General features: G+C 37.4%; 1 protein-coding gene across 1 annotated transcript; it reads left to right on the top strand.

Moving 5' to 3' along the window:
• Positions 1-504: 504 nt before the first annotated feature.
• On the top strand, positions 505-1,287 carry LOC130719718 (uncharacterized). The gene has a single exon (XM_057570330.1). It carries the CDS (start codon positions 505-507, stop codon positions 1,285-1,287), a length of 783 nt encoding a protein of 260 aa, XP_057426313.1.
• Positions 1,288-20,560: the final 19,273 nt, after the last annotated feature.

The following is a 20,560-nucleotide window of genomic DNA, read 5'->3' as shown; positions in this document are numbered from 1 at the left end:
ATTTTTCCCCAAAATCTAGACATTTTAATTATTAACTTTAAAATGGCGGTTCAAACCACCATAATTCATATAAGTTAAGAAAAAAATTATATGAAGCGGTTCAAACCGCCGCTATATACATAACTTAGCTTGGCTTGAAGTGTTGTAATTTACATTAGTTAAGTAAAAATTGTATAACGGTGGTTGAAACCGCAACTATATACAACACTATGACGAACATAAATTTGAATACTATATACTCCATTTTTATTTGCTAAACCGTCTTGTTTTACTAAACTTGAACATCATTTAATGTAATTATGATTTGGCAGTTCCATGTAAATTGTCGTTTTATATCAAATGGAAGAAGAAATTACGACGATTCCTCAAATTGTCATTCACGTAATTTAGGACGGTCGAAATCTTTGTCATATGCAAAAATTGATCGTTACAGATTTTTTTTTTGAGTGTTGTTTCATCCGTGTTTTGTCAGTAGTGTCAGATGTATGGTTTATTTTCTTGACAATGATGATATCAAATATTGAGCAGCCCGTTTTAGTTGGGAATGTTTATGGTCCTCATTCTCTAGCGGAGCGCAGGCTATGTTTTGAGGCTCTGAAAACACATATTCTGAATCATGATGGATTGGTGTTTCTTGGTGGTGATTTTAATGTAGTTCTGTTGGGCTCGGAACGTTCTTCAGGCGGAGTGTTGGATGCCGGTGATGAGGCGTTCCAGCAGTTTGTCCAGGTTACTAATTTAGCTGATTTGCCTCTAGCTAATGGAGAGTACACTTGGTATTCAAGTCGAAACGATGGTTTGTGGAGTCGTTTGGATCGCTGGCTGGTATCTGATGAGGTTCTCTTATCTTTCTCTAATATTTCTCAAAATGTTTTTGACTGGAATGTTTCTGATCATAGGGCAGTGGGCTTGTTGTTTGGCCTGCTTGATGCCGGTCCTAAACCTTTTTATTATTTCAATCATTGGGCGGATGAAGCCGGTTTTAATGAGTTGGTTGAGGCTTGGTGGCACTCTGCAGTTTATCAAGGGTGGTCAGGGTATGTTTTACAACAAAAACTAAAAGGGTTGAGGGGGAAAATACGAGAGTGGCGCAAGGGGAGAGGGGCCTGGGGAGTTGAGAAAATTGTTTCATTAGAACATAGATTGCAGGGGGTGATGGAGGCGCTAGAAAACCAGGGGGAACGGAGGCATTGTCGAAGGAAAGGAGGGATATCCTTGAGGCTTTATGGAGGGCGTATAGGGAGGAGGAGAGAATTTGGCGTCAGAAGTCAAGGGTGCGCTGGTTGAAGGAGGGGGATAGGAACACAAAATATTTTCATCGTGTTTGCAAGGTACGCACAGTGAAGAAAAATATCACTCAGCTTAAATATGAAGGTAGGCTCCTAACGACGCCATTAGAGATTAAGCAGGCTATGCGGGATCACTTTCAGAATTTTTTCCGTACATCAGAAGTGCCTAGGCCTTGGCTTCAGAACGTGAACCTCATAAAAGTGACCACAGCGGAAAATCAATTATTGGAAGCAGCTTTTACTATTGATGAAATTTGGGAAGTAGTGAAAAACTTTGATGGGAATCGAGCACCAGGACCGGATGGTTTCAGTATGGATTTTTTTTTAAAATTTTGGAATTTAGTGAAGGATGATTTGCTTAATTTTTTCAATGATTTTTATCATTCAGGTCGCATCGTAAAGGGATTGAATTCTACCTTTATTGCATTAATACCCAAAGGTGGTCAGCAAGAAGAAATTTCTGATTATAGGCCCATCAGCTTAATTGGAAGCGTGTATAAATTGTTGGCTAAGGTGTTGTCTGTTCGCCTGAGTCTGGTTCTTCCTGGTTTGCTGAGTCAGAATCAGTTTGCTTTCACCGCAGGCCATCAGATTGCAGATTGTTCTTTGATTGCTAGTGAAATTGTTCATTCCATGAGCTCAAGGCCAGAAGGAGGTTTGCTATTCAAAATTGATTTTGCGAAGGCCTATGATAGTGTTGAATGGGGTTTCTTGCTGGAGCTTCTTCATGAGATGGGTTTTGGGGGAAGATGGATTCGATGGATGCAAAGTTGTGTTTCAACAGCTTCTTTGGCGGTCTTGGTTAATGGATCTCCTTCTGAATTTTTTACAATCCAAAAAGGTTTGCGCCAGGGAGATCCTTTATCCCCTCTCCTTTTTAATATTGTGGCGAATGGGATGTCATGTATGCTGAATCAGTTGCTAGAAGGTGATATCCCTTGTGGGGTGGAAGTGGCGCCGGGGCTACGAATTAATCATTTACAATTTGCAGATGACTCTCTATTTTTTACAGATTGCGACCAGCAACAGTATCAAAAATTGGCCTTGGCGGTAGAAGTCTTCTTGTTTTGTTCAGGCCTTAAAAGTTAACTTTAGCAAGTCAGCAGTCTATGGGGTAAATGCGCTTTCATCTACGGTACAAGAGGCAGCAAGTTGGTGGAATTTCAAGGTAGGCTCCCTACCTTTTATGTATCTTGGGGCTCCTCTTGGAGGTAATCCAAGGAGGTTGTCGTTTTGGAATCCGGTTCTGGAGAGGTTAACAGAAAAGTTGGGTTTATGGAGTTCCCGCTTTTTATCCCTGAGTGGGCGTCTGGTGCTTCTGAAATCAGTTTTGAATGCTATTCCACTTTATTATATGGCTATATATAGAGCTCCGAAAGGGATCATATTGAGAATTGAAAGGATCATGAGGCGCTTTTTGTGGGGGGGGGGGAGCTGCAGGTGAAAACAAAATTATGTGGGTTGCTTGGGAGGATTTGTGCAAGGGGACACGGTATGGTGGTTTAGGAGTCGGTTTTCTCAAATGGAAAAATAAAGCCTTGCTTTTGAAATGGGTTTGGCGCTTTGGTAGGGAGAAAGATGTTTTATGGCGCATGGTGATATGTAAAACATATGGGCTGCCCATGGAATTGATTTCATTAAATTTGGACACTCTGGAGCTTAAAAAATTGTCAATCCCGCTAATGGATGTGTGCACTGTATGGCGAGATAGTGGGCTGGTTGGGAGCGTGTTCAGGGACGGTTTAGCTTGTCAGGTTGGTAGAGGGGCAGGTGTATTATTTTGGCTTGATCATTGGACAGGTTCTGGTCCTCTCAGGCTTGTTTTCCCTCGGGTATTTGCATTGGCAACGCATAAACGAGCAACTAGTATGGAATGTGGTACAGCTGTAGGCCGTCAATGGTTCTGGAACATAACTTTTCAGCGTGATTTCTTGGGATGGGAGCGCCAACACTATGATGTATTTATGTGCCACCTTCAGAGTTTGGTTCCTAAGCAGGGGGAGAATGCAACTGTTGACTGTATGGTATGGAAGCACTACAACATGGGATTATTTAGTGTTAAATCTTTATGTGCTGTTGTTGAGGCGCGGTGGTTCACAGAGGATGGGTGGTCCGTTCCAAAATTTCTAAGGCCTATTTTACCTTCAAAAATTGCTTTGTTTTTATGGCAGGTTCAGAAGAACAGGATTGCCACAAAGGAGAATTTGGTGAATCGTGGGGTGGCTTTGGAGGATGGAATGACTTGTGTCTTCTGTTTATTAGTCACAGAGTCGGTAGCGCATCTTTTTTTGCATTGCCCAAGGGTTTGGCATGTGTAGGCAGCAGTGTTGCATAGGGAGGGCGTGTGTTGGTCATTGCCGGGTTCAATTCATGCATGTTTGGCAGAATGGTCATCACTACGAAGAAGCACTTCAAAAGTGTTATGGGAATTGATTCCGTACGCAATTTGTTTGGTGATATGGATGGCCCGTAATAATGTGCTCTTTAATGACAAACCTTTTGATCAAGAAGATGCTTGGGAGGCTCATATGTTTTTGATATTTTCCTAGATAAAGGCGTGGTGGAAGGAGTGCCCGTATGGGGCGGATCAATTTTCTAGAGGCTTTACAAAAATTGATGTTGAGGGTAGCGTTCGAGTTCGACCTGTAGTGCCCTGGAAACCACCACAAGGTATGCTTTTAAAATTTAATGTGGATGGCTCTTTTCAGTCTGGCTGTGCTGGTATTGGTGGTGTGTTGAGGAATAGTGTTGGGACGGTGGTAGGAAAATTTTGCAGGAGAGTTAACGTTCAGCGAGCTAATGAGGCTGAGGTTTTAGCCATTTTGTATGCTCTTTTGTTTTGCCACCAATTTCAGGTATTTTCAGTGGAAATTGAGAGTGATTCTACTCTTGTTGTTGGTTGGGTGATAGGAGAGAAAATGCGGCCTTGGAAGCTCACAAATGAGTTGAATTTGATTGATTACTTGATGTCGGTTGTGTCTTGTAATGGGGTCAACCATATCTTGAGAGAAGGGAACACAGAGGCAGATGAATTGGCAAAGCTAGGATGCTTGTGCGTGGAACCGGTGTGGCTTTTTCAGGGGTCAACAGGTGTTTAGTAACGCTGGTGCTGGTATTTTGGTCTTGCTTTTTTTGTTTGCAGGCTATAGGAGGATTGGCGGATGCATTAAAATTGGAATTTTTGAAGTTGTTTTTGCTGTTGGTGTTAATATCGCTGCTGTTGTTTTTGTTGTGGTTGCTGGCTGCTGTTGCTGTTCTGTTGTTGTTGTTGAAATTTGCTGGTGTTGTTCATGTTGCTTTTGCTGTTGCTGTTGTTGTCGCTGTTGCTGCTGCTGCTGCTGTTACTGTTACTATTGCTGTTGCTGGTGCTGTTGTTGTTGCTGTTGCTGCTGCTGATTTCAAAAATTACAGTTTTTGGACCATGCATGTGACGTTCTGTAGTTGTTGTCACTGCTGTTAAGCGATAATAAACAATCTGGAACTCTTGGAATTACAATTTTTTCTTGATGCAAAATGGCTGTCCCAAGATTGTGGTACTCTTTTTCCTTGCTAGGTTTTTATCCCAATGGGTTTTTCCTAGTAAGGTTTTAATGAAGCTCTTTCTTGGGACTACGCTTTTGCCATTTTGCGGGTTGGTGGTGGGTTTTTGTTTCTCAGCTTCATGTAAATGTACTTTGCCTGGTTTGCTTCTCTAGCTCGAGCTTTCTTATTATTAATATATCTTTCATTTTCAAAAAAAAAAAAGAACCAACAACACAAAACCCACTACATTCACCACTTTGAAATTGCATTAACCAATAAAAAGGAAAAAATTAAAAAAAATGTTATTGAGGAGAAAAACCCCAATAGTAACATGCGCTTCTCTTAGAAGTTGTCGGTGAGAGAGCACGACTGCCGGAATCATCACCAAGCGCAGGGAGAGCAATTTGGAAAAGGGGAGGAGGACGGAGGTCCTACAAGATATATACTCCAGTTTTAAATTCTCTTCTTCTTCTAGTTGTTGGTGAGTTATATATTTTTGTAACGTTCATGAGTTATATATTATTTTGAGTGAGATTGATTAAGTTGAAAGTTCTGTTAAATAGTAATAATTTTGTGAATTTTCATGATTGTTTATTATACACATTTTGTTGTGATTTTTCAAATATTGGTGGCTCATCTAAGAATCAAAACACATGATAGAACCATTGAGAAAATTGTTCCTTGAGTCTAGAACTTGAATTTTTCCTTCTCTTGACAAAATTATTTAATGTGAAGCAAGCTAGTATAAAATTGGGACTTAAAGTATAATCTTGTTTTGGGATTGAAATGCTTAATATGGAAATTTTCTTAATAGTGAGTAGCAAATTTTTTTTTGAACTCAGTGAGTAGCAATTTTGAATTCAATATATTTTGGAATTTCTGTCATTAAAATACTAAGGTGAGCATATGCGATTGTTGTACCTAAGGTTAAAAATTGTGAAATATGATTCTTGGTTTAAATTGGATATCTGATCGGAGAGGGCTTCGGTCGGCATCTCAAGTATATAAATATGCACCTACGAGTGGTGGAACCTCATTGATTAAGTGTTTGTTCGATTTTCAGTTTGAAAGTGCTTTCACCAAATGGAGGTTCAACGTTTCTTTCACGTTTGGGGCATTGAAATGTGTAATCTCAAATTTTAATACTCCAAACGGATTTTTAAACTGAAAACCAAGACATTGGTGTTAAGGAAGGATGATGATTTATTGAGGCCACATTACTTCGCTAACTTCTCTTTGTGGGAAATTGGATGGTGAGGGGACTCTTGTTAACCACCTTTAAGATTATCGAACATCCTTGAGTTGAGATGATCAATTTGATGAAGAAATGAAATGAGAATAATTGTTATGACGTGGATTATTATATATGATGCTATGTGAGATTGTTTGGCTATTAATTTAAAACTCTTTTTATTTCTAACTTTGAGTTTATAGATAATTCTAGCATAAAATAAATCAAAGTTGTTTAAATTTGATTGCTACGAATAATTTGCACGGGTATGATTATGTGTTTATTGGGATACCCTCACTGAGTTTATAGACTCAACCCCTTTTTATTTCATTTTTATTAGACATTGGAAGAGATTATTACGGATCGTCATGGAACCGACACTAAAGTGAAGAAGTTTATTAAAAGTCGATTTAGAAGTATTTTGCTATCATATAAAAGGAAGTTGAATATTTTGAAATGCTCTCATTTTGTACATAGCTTGGGAGGAATGAATGTTCCAAGCAATCGCACATGTTATATTTTAATCTGTTTCATTTCAATCATTTTTACTTTATGCTTTTATTTGAATTTGTTTATGACAGAGTCAAAATACGAGCTTTAAAGTTAGAGAAACTTGTCTAATTCTGTCCAATTAGGAAGGCAAAATTTTGGTTAGTGACACTTACTAACATTAGCCTCAGATTATAAGTTTGTTATTCATTTAATATATGAAAAATCAACTTTTCTAAATGATAATTTGGAAGAAGAAAACATTACTCAACCAAAGGAAACTCGTATGATCTTTATATAGTTTAAAATAAGTGCAAAACAATAGCATGAAAGATTTGACCATTAATTGGTTTAGCTTAGAGATGACTTTAGTTCGAATAAATCATTAAATGGTTTCTTTTATAAGTTAATAACAACACTAGATGTTTTATTGTATCCATATTTGATATGAAAGACATGAAAGAAGCAGTGTAATGTTGGGTCTTAAAATAAAAAAGAAGGGTGATAATATAAAAGTATTCCACAACATAATGTTGAAAAACATCTTAAGAAGTTTGGACATATTGATGTGAATATCATGAGAACGCATTAACACTTATATCTAGAAAGATTATCATGGGGTTGTGACTAACTAAACGTTACTTCATATATGAAATTTTACGTTGGGGTGCTCATCACGAGGGTCATTTGACATTGCAACTACTCATGGATTGGAGCTACTTAAGCATGTTGATTCAAAGGCTTGTTTTCTGAACATGAGAGATTTTTATTTGCTAATAAGGTAGTAAGAGGATCAAATGCATGTTTTCTGAACATGAGAGAATAATAGTTGTTTATTGCGCAAGAGTATATAAACAAGAGACATTGTTACAAAGTGTGAAAAGTCAACTCAATATGTGCACGACAAGAAACAGTAACAACAAGTTGACAACTCTATCTCATATAAGACAATGTCTTCTGAATTTATGAATCCTTGTTGTAACGGAACTTTACTAGAACCTGCTTTTCAAGAAGTACACAACCTTATCGGTAATGCCACATATCATTGTGCATTGGCTGCAAACAATAAACATGGCTTTCCAAATGGAGTACTTAACCATTCTATTGGAAACAAGCAAGTTTTTCCACTTGATGACCGAGTAGCAAGTATTTCATATACTGGTATGGATGAGCTTTCACAAATCTTTGGTTATGGTGGTGGAAGCAATCTACAATAGGACTTTTGCTGAGAGTATGCATACTGGAACTCGATCTAATTTCAGATTCCTTTGGGTTTTTGCTGTCTCTGGGATCATGATTTTTGGGGTTTGACTCCTTTGATGCCTTTAGAGAGAATTGTTCCACTCTTGAAAGTCTTCCCAAACGTATCATCGACCAATTGTTCAATATCTCACTAATGCTCATAGAATCAAGCATGAGATTTTTAAAGTGTTCCATTATGCAATTTGTCACTCTAGTTCTGTCACTTATGTCCTCTACATCTGCAACAATTGGATCTTTGGAGAGAACAATTTTTTGCAAGTTGCTGATGTCTACATCATCATGCTTTTTGGGGTTTGACTCCTCTAACATATGACCAGCTCCTAAGCCTTTGGCATAAATTGTTTCACTCTTGAAAGTCTGCTGCAACATATCACCAATCACATTGTTCATAAACCAATGTCCATGGCATGTGCTACAGCTCCTCTTGAACTCTTTTTGTATGTTCTGAAAATTAAATAAAAAGAATCATTAGTTCTAACATTTCCCACAACATATAATTAATTCATGAAAAAGGAAACATATATCTGTGTAGTAACAATATTTTTTGTGATTCCTATTACCGGGTAAGTTGATTTTACAGTAATATCAAATTTATTTGGTTACACGTTAAGACTTCCCGAATTTGCGTGTATAAACACACTAGGTAGATATTTATTTTTAAGCTCCCATTCAAGATTAAATATTTACAAAAGAGAAAAAAATAATAACACAATTTAACAACAAATTGAATTTTAAAAAATAAAACCTTTGAAGCAGCAAGCTTAAGTAGCTCCAATCCAAGAATATCTGCAATATCAGATGACCCTTGTGCTTTCTCAGGATGAACACTCGAACATAAAATTGCAGATCTGAAGTAAAGTTTAGTTAGTCTCAATCCCAGGACAATCTTATGTTAAAAGTATATACCAAATGTATTAAATTCAGAATCTTTATATCTTTACAGGGATAAAAGTTATACAGGTTCAAGTTAATGTCAGTTACAAATTTTAGACCTAATGAAATGACAGTAGTATCTCATAAAAGGATGCTTACCTAAATCTGTGGAGAATCTTACTTGACATCTTACATATTGTTGCCTTAAATCAAAACTTTCCCGTAAAGGAAACTTTGGGACAAAAAATGAAGAACTTCTTGGTGTTTGTAGGCGGTACTCCCAAGATTAGAACCCTTTGTAGACATCTTGCTTCAACATCTTTATACCCTTATAGGGATAAAAGCTATACAATTTCAAGTTAAGATCACTTACATCTTAGTTCTAATGAAATAACACCAATATCTCATACTAGGATGCTTACCTCAATATATGGAGAATCCCACTTGACTTCTTACATATTGTTGGCTTAAATCAAAACCTTCTTCCCATTGAGGAAGGTTTGAGACAAATAATGAAGAACTTCTTGGTGTTTGTATGCACGTAGTCCCAATATTAGAACCATTGGCAGGAATCTTGCGACACTATTCATTATGCATGCACTATACTCCATTAGAAATAAATAAAAAAAATATCCAGACAAAATGACATCAATGTTCTTGATATAATATCATAACTTATAAGAGAGAAAACATAATTATCAGAAATTTAAAACTTAAATTTAAAGTGCACATAAACAAAGAGAGTTGCAATATGAAATAGTTTAAAAACCATAATTTAACAAAGAAGCCTCTTGCCTTTAAACGAAACCACAACCAATTGACATAAAAATGGATCATCTAAATTCAAATGTAAAAATAAAAATTCATAGATTCAGTTGAAACTACAAGCCAATATACTTGTAAATGCTAAAACTCTTGCAGAGCTATGTGCTTGCTTTTTCATGAACTAATTATATGTTGTGCGCAATGTTAGAACTAACGATTCTTTTTATAATTTGAAGAACATACCAAGAGTTCAAGAAAGATAGCAGGTGACATGGACATTGGTTGATGAACACTGTGATTGATGATACATTTCAGCAGACTTTCAAGAGTGAAACAATTCACTCTAAAGACTTAGAAGCTAGTCATATGTCAGAGGAGTCAAACCCTAGAAACCATGATAATGTAGACAACAACAACTTACAGAAAATTGTTCTCTCCAAAGATCCAATTGCTGCAGATGTAGAGGACATAAGTGGCAGAACTAGAGTGACGAATTGTATAATGGAACACTTTAAAAATCTCATGCTTGATTCTATAAGCATTAGTGAGATATTAAACAATGTGGTTGATGATACGTTTGGGAAGACTTTCAAGAGTGAAACCATTCTCTCTAAAGGCATCAAAGGAGTCAAACCCCAAAAATCATGATCCTAGAGACAGCAGAAACCCAAAGGAATCTGAAATTAGAGTGAGTTCCAGTATGCATACTCTAAGCAAAGGTCCTATTGCAGATTGCTTCCACCACAAGAACCAAAGATTTGTGAAAGCTCATCCATACCAGTATATGCAGTACTTGCTACTCGGTCATCAAGTGGAAAAAATTGGTTGTTTCCAATAGAATGGTCAAGTATTCCATTTGGAAAGCCATGTTTATTGTTTGCATCCAATGCACAATGATATGTGGCATTACCGATAAGGTTGTGCACTTCTTGAAAAACAGGTTCCAGTAAAGTTCCGTTACAACAAAGATTCATAAATTCAGAAGACATTGTCTTATATGAGATAGAGTTGTCAACTTGTTGACAGTCTCTTGTCCTGCACATATTGAGTTTAGTTTGCACCCACATCAACAATGTCTCTTGGTTTATATACTTCCCCTGCACAATATTTAGAAAGAAAAATCATCAATAAATAGCTACGATTGGTAATTAACAAGATTTGAACAAAACTGCATTTGGTCCATGGTAGTCAGAATCGATATTTAAAGCACTAAGATTCACCATAGCCGGGCGATTTAATCGCAAGCTATATCACAAATCCCTATAAATCATACTTGCATCAGATCAATATCACAAAATCATATCAAAATCGCGATCTAGGTAGATTTTGCGATTTAGTTGAATCAGATAAAAATCCTAATTTTCAAGGACAATTGCATCGCACCTGCAGATTGGACCCAAAAACCTTTGACAAAAACTATGGTTATCGTCGGAAGCTGTCATCGTATCCATGACCTATGTTTTTGTGAAGTACCGTAAGACGAATAAAAGGAGTCAAATCTGGTAGCAGACAAAGAAGGAGGATGAGGAGGATGAGAAATGCGGTGCTGTGAACGTGCGTTTTGGTAATAAAATGGAGCTAAATAAAGGAAGGGATTAGGGTTTGGGGATTTCAATGGGCTTAAAAAGCCCAATATGTTTTAAAAACTTCATAAAAAAAGGCCAGCGTTGTCGTAATGATAATGGACCAGCTACAAGCCACAAATTAGGCAATCGTCTGAATAAGTTATAATTATTTTAAGTTTTTTATTTTAAAATCAATAACTATTTTAACTTACAATTTGAAGCGAATCATAAATGTTTTTTGAGTATATATATTAACTAAGAATTTTTATATGCATATAAAAATTTATATAATTAAATAGCAAAATCTGCTAAATTTTAAGATGTGGGTGCCATTTTAAAATTTATATGCATATTTGGGCATGTAGGATATTGAGTAACATATTAAATCTGCTAAATTTTAAGATGTGGGTGCCATATTAAATTTATATGTAATTCAAATTCTATAACATGGAAGACTGTCATCGGTTACTATTAAGTAAAATATACACAATCGAACTAAAATATTTGACAAATAACAAAATTCAGTAGACACCATACACCACTAAACAATAATGTCTAAGAAACTAATTAGAGCTATAGGTGGTGGGAAGAAGTGATGTTAATAAGTGAGAATAAACAAACCAAATGTCATGAATTTTTTTACTAAGAGTGACATATTGGCGATAAAACAACATGTGTTGAAAACCTTCCTAGGTAATAGTCAATGCATCAAGCTTGCAGAATCATACATTGAGAAGAACAACAAGCATTGGAAACCATGCCCAAGTCACAACTATTTTCTCTAGTTGTGGGGATGATGTAGGCTTGTTTGGCTGGGTTGGTGATTATGAGCTGGTGTTGGTGGTGATGGAATCAATGATGGAAGAGGTTGTTCTAATGGTTTTGAAGTAACATGTGTAGACCTTTGGGTTGGTTGAACGGTGGTGCTGGGCCATTATTTTCTCTAAGCTAGACTTGAAGTCAGTGTACCACCAAATCAAACAGAAATGGGATATAAAGAAAACAATATCCTCGACTTATGAGGGGCATTATGAGTTTCTGGTGGTTTTTTTAGGCTCGCTAAGGAGTCTTTCACTTTTCAGTCCGGTATGTGAGATCTTTTTTTGGTTATTGGGAGGGGTTAGGCCCAAGAAAAACAACTACACACAAACAGAACGCGAGAAAGAAACTCCCAAAAAATCTAAAAGACCCACCACAGATTGGTTCCAAGGCTAACTAACTCATGAGTCATATTGGCTAGACAATCAACAACTTGATTAGCCTCACAATTAATGTAGCACCCCGATTTCGGTGGCGTCACTTTAGTAACCAAAAAAAAATAAAGCGGAAAAACGTGAATATTTTTTTTTCGATTTGTTTAAATAATAAAAAAGACTTATCGAAGTAAAGACTCTACAACGAAAGATAAACATAACTAATGTACAATATATTTACAGCCCCCGCTGTAAGAAGTAAGCCACGTCACGAGTAACCTCCAGTGACGGGAAAGTAACCGAAAGTAGTGCCCGTGGGCGAATATGTACAAAACCAAAATAAAAGGTCAAGTGTTCGTAATACAGTCCTCCAAAACGAAAGTAGGTCAGCCCAAAATGGCCTAAACAAGACCACCTAGTCCGACCAAATCTCTGTGATTTCCATAGAGAAAACCACACAAAAAGCTAAAGGTCGGGGACCTACCCTGCCCCAAAATGAGAACATGACGACCAGAGCTGTAACGCTACTCCTACCCTAATCCTGCCCAGAGGAGCACACCACAGCACTCCCAACTACATACTGGCATGATCGTCGCCTGAATCATGATCCAGGACGACTAGGTCACTGTCTGCATCCATTTCCTCTCTCGCTACTGCCTGGGTCTCAAACCTAGGAACTCCCGTCACCACATCCACTACGCGGACGAACACGTCCTCCTCCATCAGGCGTGCCGAAGGCACAACAAGATAACCACGGGGAGAAGTCGATGTCCTCGAGCGAAGAGTGGCTACATCAACACGCTCCTGGGCTGGTCTCGCGGGTCCGGAACCCGATCTAAAGGCATCAGCAACAACAATAGTAGGTGAACTAGAGTCCGATGAAGTCCCTCCCACATGCTCCTCCTCCGAGGGGTCCTCGTCGTCGGAAGACGACGGTGGTGGTGGTGCTCCTACACCGGGTCCACAGTGCACGCTGGGTGGCAGGTTAAAGCTAACAGTGTAACGCCTAAGTACTCCCTCCGTCAGATGTCCCAGACTGTCAACACGGTCCTCCATTATTCTCCCCGAGTAGATCGCTCGGTGGCCGGCGGGGTCGACCACCCATGAGCCGGGGATCTCCTGATCAAGCATCTCGAACCTTGTCCCCCCCGAAGGGTGGACCATCGTAAACCAGTCCGCCATGGACATCTGACAATGGGCGTAGTCCGCCAAAACACGAACAGCAGATGCGAGGGTCAACTCAAAGAATTACATAAATAATACACCCAGTAAATAAAGTTTAAGGGATAGCTACTTAGGCTTAGAGGTTTGTGATAGCATTATAATTTGTATATCTTCCAATTGAATGTAAATGATAATTACTGACAATTAACATATATCAAGTAAGATTAACAAGTATCAATCACATTCGACAACTAAGTCAGTATGTATGGTGAAATGAATGATATGATGAGGAACAAGATGCAATCCGGAAGGATGGGCACCATCGAGTCAGTCCTAGCACCGGCCATAGTGGGACCATTTCCGCTCGGGCGTCTCTTATACCAAACAAAATGTAGTCAGATCAGCAGTATACCCGCAGACCTGCCATTTCCGTCTGCTACTAAGAATCACCGCAGTGTTCTTATGTGGAAATCCGGGTCTTATGACCATTTTGGAATCCACCGAGGTCCGGCATCCCACGGTGTATAAACCTCAAAATGTATGAATGATGCAACGTGATTAGCCAAACAACGTCTCCGACCTCACTCGTCACGTCGTCACGTGTTCTAGCTAACTTATTGTCTCTAAAAAGAATATCCTAAGGTAAATGTCGATTCTGCGACAAAAGACAATTAAATATACAAAGAGTGCAATCACCCGTGATGACTTCTCGAGTCATCTGACTCATCTAATTCCGATGGTCAAAAGAGTACCAATGTACCTGGGACTTATAGTTCCCCAGTTTATCCTTTAGATAGCCAAACAAATAAACTGCTCATCGAGCAAAAGAGTATCAACATACTCGGAAACTTATTAGTTTCCCCGAAACTTGGATTCGGCGACACTTCTCATTTTCCAAAACTAATATCCAAACCTTACGCTTTCATCTGAGATTGTTATCATTATTTAAAGGGTTCAGAGGTTGTTTAGTGTATTATGAATTTTCCTTGTAAAATAGTTTCCATTTAGGTTTGTCTCTAATCTTATGAGTTTAAAAGATCCCATCATCCCAAGTAACTCCCAGAGAAGGTCTCGGTCCACTAAAACAATAACAAGGCCCGAACCTCCGTTCGTCCCATCAAACTTTCCCAAAATCTCATGATGAGTGTGGCATAACTGCCCGTTATCCTCACTCTGACCTACAACAGATATATGTGTAATTGCATAATCAAATTAGCACAATTCAAAAGTCATGGCACATATATCAATACATCCTAGATTAACCATTTAGCACATAGCATGTGAGTCAATCAACAACAATGTCGGCCGAAGCCTCAAAAAACGAAGACACACGTCTCAATTAGTTCACTCGGCCGAAGCCTCCAGAAAACATTTCCCAGTCAATCACAATCAAGTGCATAAACAATAAAACAAGTCGGATTCATCGACACCTAAAGCATTAGCTAGTATTTAGTGAGTAGCCCTCACCTGTAGTTCCTCCAGTGCGTTCCTGCAGCGTTCCTTCACAATCTCCTCCTTCCGCTCCACGGAATTCCTCAAACGAACCTTAGAGCGAAATCACAGAAATCAATCACAACAAGTCAGAAACTCAGCAAACAATAATTACTAAGGTTACACGAAGCATTATAAACTCTGAAGTACGATAACCTAACGCGATAAGACGAGTTTTCAAAAAGGAAATTTTCCTCCCCCCCTTAGGATGCTCTCGGCCACAACACATGAAAATGTGTTCCGGCGCTTTTTCTTCGATCAAACTTGATTCCTAGGTTATCATTAGTCGTAACTAAGGCGAATTAAAGCTCGGAAAAATTATCGGATCGAAAACTAACGCAGGGGTATTTTGGTCAGTGTTTTTAGCTCGGAAATTCAAAATTGGAATTTCGAAAAACAAATTAGATGGGGACGTCACCAACGACGTTTATGACAACTAATCCTACTGGCGCTAAGCTCAGTCGAGAGTTTTAAGTCAAAAGGGCGAAACTTTAGCCGAAAAATGGGTATTTGAGCATAATCGAAGCTCGGCGACGATTCGACGAGATTCGGCGAACTGTAATCCGGTAGAAGTACTCTTGGTTTAGTAGGGAATATGTTTAGACACTAAAATCAAGTTATTTGGACAGTTTTACAAAAAGCTCGAAACTTTGAGCACAGAAAGACATAGAGAAAAGCGACAGAATTTACGATCAGATGTAAGGAATAACATCAATACCTCGAGGTCTACGTGTAGCAACTGTCAGTGCAACGATCAGGCAAGAAACGGCGAAAATCTTCTTCTCCCTCCTTCTCCTCTTGCTCGCGGGTTTGGTGGTGAAGAAATTTTGATTTCTCAAGCTATTTATAGAAGATGGAAAACGCGGGAAAATGAAAATTTCGCGATTCCGATTTTTCCTGTGCATTCCTCTGTGAATTCTAAGATAGGTTCTAGCGACAGAATTCTAGAACTCGAAACAGGTTTCTCAGAATTAAGGCAACGATCCAAAGTTGGTGTAAATCGATTTTACCCGAAAAACTACTTTTTGCAGTTGATGTCGGATGAGAAAACTTCTTTCTGAAGAAAGATTAGAAATCGAAAGAAATTGGTACACACGTGTGGAATCTTCGTTTGAAGCTCCAAATAGAAAAAAGTCTTCATCGACCGTTTATTTTAAGGTTCTTGAGCTATCAGAGATTTAGTTTCGGCAAACCTTCGAGAATTAGAATCGGACGTTCGTACATCCCAGGGTTTCGTATCGAAACGCTTGTCATGGAAAGGATTAAGAGAAGTTCTAACATTTCTCTGAAGATTTTTGGAATTAGTTTCTATAGTGCTCTTAAGGGTAAATTAGTCGTTCACTAATGCACTTGTCCTAGGCATAAGCGAATAATACTTGCGCTATAACTTATATCGATTCTAATGTTATCCTTAGCCTTTTCCTGAACTTTCTCCTTCATAAATTTATTCCATTTGATGAACACTTGTTCAGTTTTCCTTCACGTTACATCGAACCTAATCGTGAATAGGAATTTTATCAATTTATTCTAAGCTTAATAACTTGGGTCTCACAATTAACATGGACACAATGAATCTCCCAGTCCTTCTACATCAAACCTCTAATGTGACCCACCACAGAGCCATACAGATGAAGGACGGAACACCCCTCATTAATCAAATTGATCGCAACGAGAGAATCACTCTCGACGACAATTTTGGATAACCGACAATCCAAAGTACAACTCTCAGCAGTGAACATCTTAAAACCATTTCTCAAGAAGTTTGTATTTCTCTCTTCTTATAAAACCATAGCAAGTCCATAAATAATAGATTGCAAAGCAGAACTATATTCCCATTTTCAATCTATCTAGTATATAATTGAGAAGTCCTTAAACATCAAATTCTGCTGATGAATTGCAAGCTTTCTCCTTGCAAGAGCCATTTGCTTCACCATTTTTCAAACCTCCAATGAATGCTTTCCGCACGTTTACGGCTTTACAAATGTGTTTTCTTCGCCAATTGGAAAACAAGCATGAGAATGATATAAAACAAGCGATGACAGTTCAATAGAGTGAGAGCATGCTAGATTTGCCAAAACAGATCAGAAGCTTTGATTACATGTGAGCCTTAACCTCTGAGCCTTCAAATGTCCAGCTTGGGGAATAGACAGTAATGCTAAAAATCTGATGATGAGAAGGGAAATAGATGGATAGGCATACAGGGAAGGAATAGTTGTAATATCAACCACATTTTCACTTTTAAGTATCGTTTCCCAATATGCATCAAAAGTGGATCGCTTATTCAATTCTTCCACATTTCCAAGCTCTTAACTCATCCATAGGTTGAAACTATCAAGCTTCTTCAAACTCTCTTGTGTGCCATCTAACAGGGTCGTCTTTAGAGTAAATGCACGTTTCCATCCAAGTTTCTATTGGTCACAATATATATCAGAATTTCCTTGAGGAGCATTTTGCACTAAACCTTGTTTACTTCGTGTGAATGTAGAAGTCATTGTTCCATGGATTTTTGAAAATCAGCTTCATTAAATATCCGTTCACAGTTGATATAACTGACCTTACATGGTTCACGTAGTTACTGAGTTTGTTAATGTTAATTACTCAGTTAGTGAATTAGTTACAGGTTGTTAGTTTGTCAATAATTAGTTAGCCTTTTAGTTAGTTAGTTAGCCAAGTGGGGAGGGCGCGTGAGAAACACGAGATTAGAAAATTAAAGAAAAATCAGGCTACTTTCTTTAAAAAAAAGGCTTAAATGTGTTTTTGGTCCCTCTAAATTTTGAGTTTTTTGGTATAGGTCCTCTAATATTTTTTTGGAAAATAATACTGAGGTTTAAGCCCTTGTCGTCACCTTCCGTCCATTATCTACTGAATCACCTAACGGATACTAACGTGGTATGATTTTACAAGGATCTAAACTAAAGAACCATAGTTTTAGAGGACCTAACCCAAAGATCCATAATTTTAGAGGACCTAAACCCAATTCATATCATGGTCTTAGGTCCCTCTAAAATATGGTTCTTTGATTTAGGTCTCTCTAAAGGACGGAAGATGATGGCAAGGGTTGAAACCTCAGTAATATTTTTCATTTAAGGGTGTTTTCCAAAATAGTTAGAGGGGTCTAAACCAAAGAACCCTGATTTTATAGGGACCAAAACATATTTAAGCTGAAAAACAATGACTATTTTTTTAAAAAGAAGATGAGGTGGCAGTGCGTGAGGATTCAAATTTATTAGATAAGGGTAAAATGAAAAATTTATGCATCTAGATTTTGTTTTTTAATAAATAAATGAGTATTAATCCAAAATCTAACCTATTTCATAAAAAAAATCTAACCAATTTCCACACACCCCTATTAATATATATAGTTGAACAAGGAGTCACATTTACTAAACACTTTATTAATTCAGTTCAAGATACACTCAGAAAACAAGAACCGCGAAAAAGCATTTGCCGCTAAAAATACCGTTAACCCTTTTCCAGGTTTCTTCAAAACCCTAATCCTAATTTTCAATAGAATTAATTTCTGCAACGCTTTCAGCTTTCTGATCAATTAATTAACTATTTGCACTGTTCAATGATTGGTTCAGTCACTCATAACGAGTGTTCAATCGATCAATTTCATACAAATTGGTATTTTTACTGTTTAATTGAAATTTGAAAACAATATTCAAATTTGGGCGTTGATCGTTAATGATCCATGCCCAGAATTATAAGGAACCTATCTTTTCTTTCAGCTGTTAGTGTAATTAATTTCTCACTGTGATTTCAAATACTAGCATGTTCTATCACTGTCAAAATTAATGTCTAGTAAGGGTTATGGAATCAAGATTCGAATCCTTATTCGAATCTGATTCGATTCGAATCCTTATTCGAATCTTGAATCGGAAAAATTATTTTCTAAATCGTGAATTGAATCTGTAGTATAAGATACATGATACAAAGTACAAACCCTAACGTGTTGATCACCATTCCCCACCCTAAAATCTATTCATTGAAAAAATTTCCAAATAATAAACCTTAGAATAATATATGATACAAGCTATAAATCAAAGTATGGTGTGAAATGAAGAGAAGGGGGTTGACTAATAGTTAAAAAAGAGAGACATTGAAAAACTAAGTCAGACCATTAAAAAGAATTTAGCTTTAAATGGTTTGTCTCTAGATATGCTTTATGATTAAATATTAGAGGTGTTTAGTGTGTTGTTGTATTGCATTACTACTTACCATACATAAGAAGAGTTGGGAAATTAGGTGAAAACTTTTCTTCTCTAAATGCTAATACTAATAGTAATTAGATATTTATCTAACAAAGTGATCCAAGTTTATGCAATGACATCCAACAGTTTGCACTTGAATAATACTGTTTTCATTAGTCTTCTTTGATCTTTATCAAGTCTACAACAATTACAATTCAAGTCGAATCTATGAATTTTTCTTTATTAAAAATTTAAATTTCAATGATCCATTTTTGTGCATATTTGGTTGTGGTTTCATTTCAAGATAGGAGGCTTCTTTGTTAAATTATGGTTTTTAAATTATTTCTTATTTCAATTCATGGTCTTTGTATGTGTATACAATTAACTTAAAGCTTTAAATTTCTGAATTTTTTTTTCTCTTCCAAGTTATGATATTGTAATGCCATTTTGTCTGGATGGTTTCTGTTATTTATTTCTAATGGCAATGGCGTATAGTGCATGCAGATGAATAGTTTCTGATATAAGTATGAAGATGCTTGCTACGGGTTCTATTCTCGGGAGTACCTGCATACAAAGACCAATATCTTCTCCGGTATTAGTCTTCAACCTTTCTCAACGGGAGGGTATTGATTCAAGCCAACAAAATGTAAGAAGTCAAGGAGGATTCTCCACAGACTGGCGTGAGCATCCTGAAATGTGTTACTGGCGCTACTACATTAGAAATAAAATGTAAGTGACCTTAACCTGAACTTGTATAGGCTGAAATTAGTACTTTTAGCATTTACATTGAGATTGTCCTGGGGTTGAGACTAATATAACTTTACTTCAGATATGCAATTGTAAGCACCAGGGTTCATCATAAGCAAGCACAACGGTCGTATCTTATTGCAGATGTTCTAGAATTCGAGCTACTGAAGCATGCTGCTTCAAAGGTTTGTTACTTAAATGGTGTCTGAACACGAGAGTTTTTTATTTGCTCATAAGTCAGTAATAGGATCAAAAGGAAGGTTTGCCCAAATCTTGTTACGGAATCCGGGCTATTTATTGATGACTTATCTTTCTACATATTGTGCAGGAAGAGTATATAAACAAAGAGACATTGTTACAGAGAGTGCAAACTCAACTCAATAATATGGGTAGGACAAAAGGCAGTCAACAAGTTGACAACTCTACCCCATATACTGGTATGGATGAGCTTTCTCACATGATTTCTCTGGGTGGAAGAAATCTGGCAGCTACAACCAATTCAAATGGTTTCAGTTTCCCTCAGAAACATGCAGATGAATGTATGTTTTTAACCACTTTTGTCATTACTTCCTAAGATTCAATTTGGTACAAATGCACTTTTGGTTTTAATTATGCAGACAGTTTTTTTATTGGTTTTGTCCTCCCTTTCTGTTTGAATTATTTTTATTTCCAATAATGTATTGTTTACCAATTTGATTGACTACTTTGGCAGTGGAGGTGGATCTTAACAATAATGGAAGCTGTTGGGGAAGTGTCCAGAAAAATGAGCCTTGGG

Source organism: Lotus japonicus, chromosome 5 (assembly GCF_012489685.1).
Source record: "Lotus japonicus ecotype B-129 chromosome 5, LjGifu_v1.2".
In the NCBI taxonomy this organism is placed as follows: Eukaryota; Viridiplantae; Streptophyta; class Magnoliopsida; order Fabales; family Fabaceae; genus Lotus; species Lotus japonicus.
Note: the sequence above shows the minus strand (reverse complement) of the source record. Positions and strands in the feature narration are given on the sequence as shown.

What these genes read in the sequence shown, in the direction of transcription:
- LOC130719718 (XM_057570330.1), top strand. Translation starts at nt 505, where the DNA reads ATGATGATATCAAATATTGAGCAGCCCGTTTTAGTTGGGAATGTTTAT.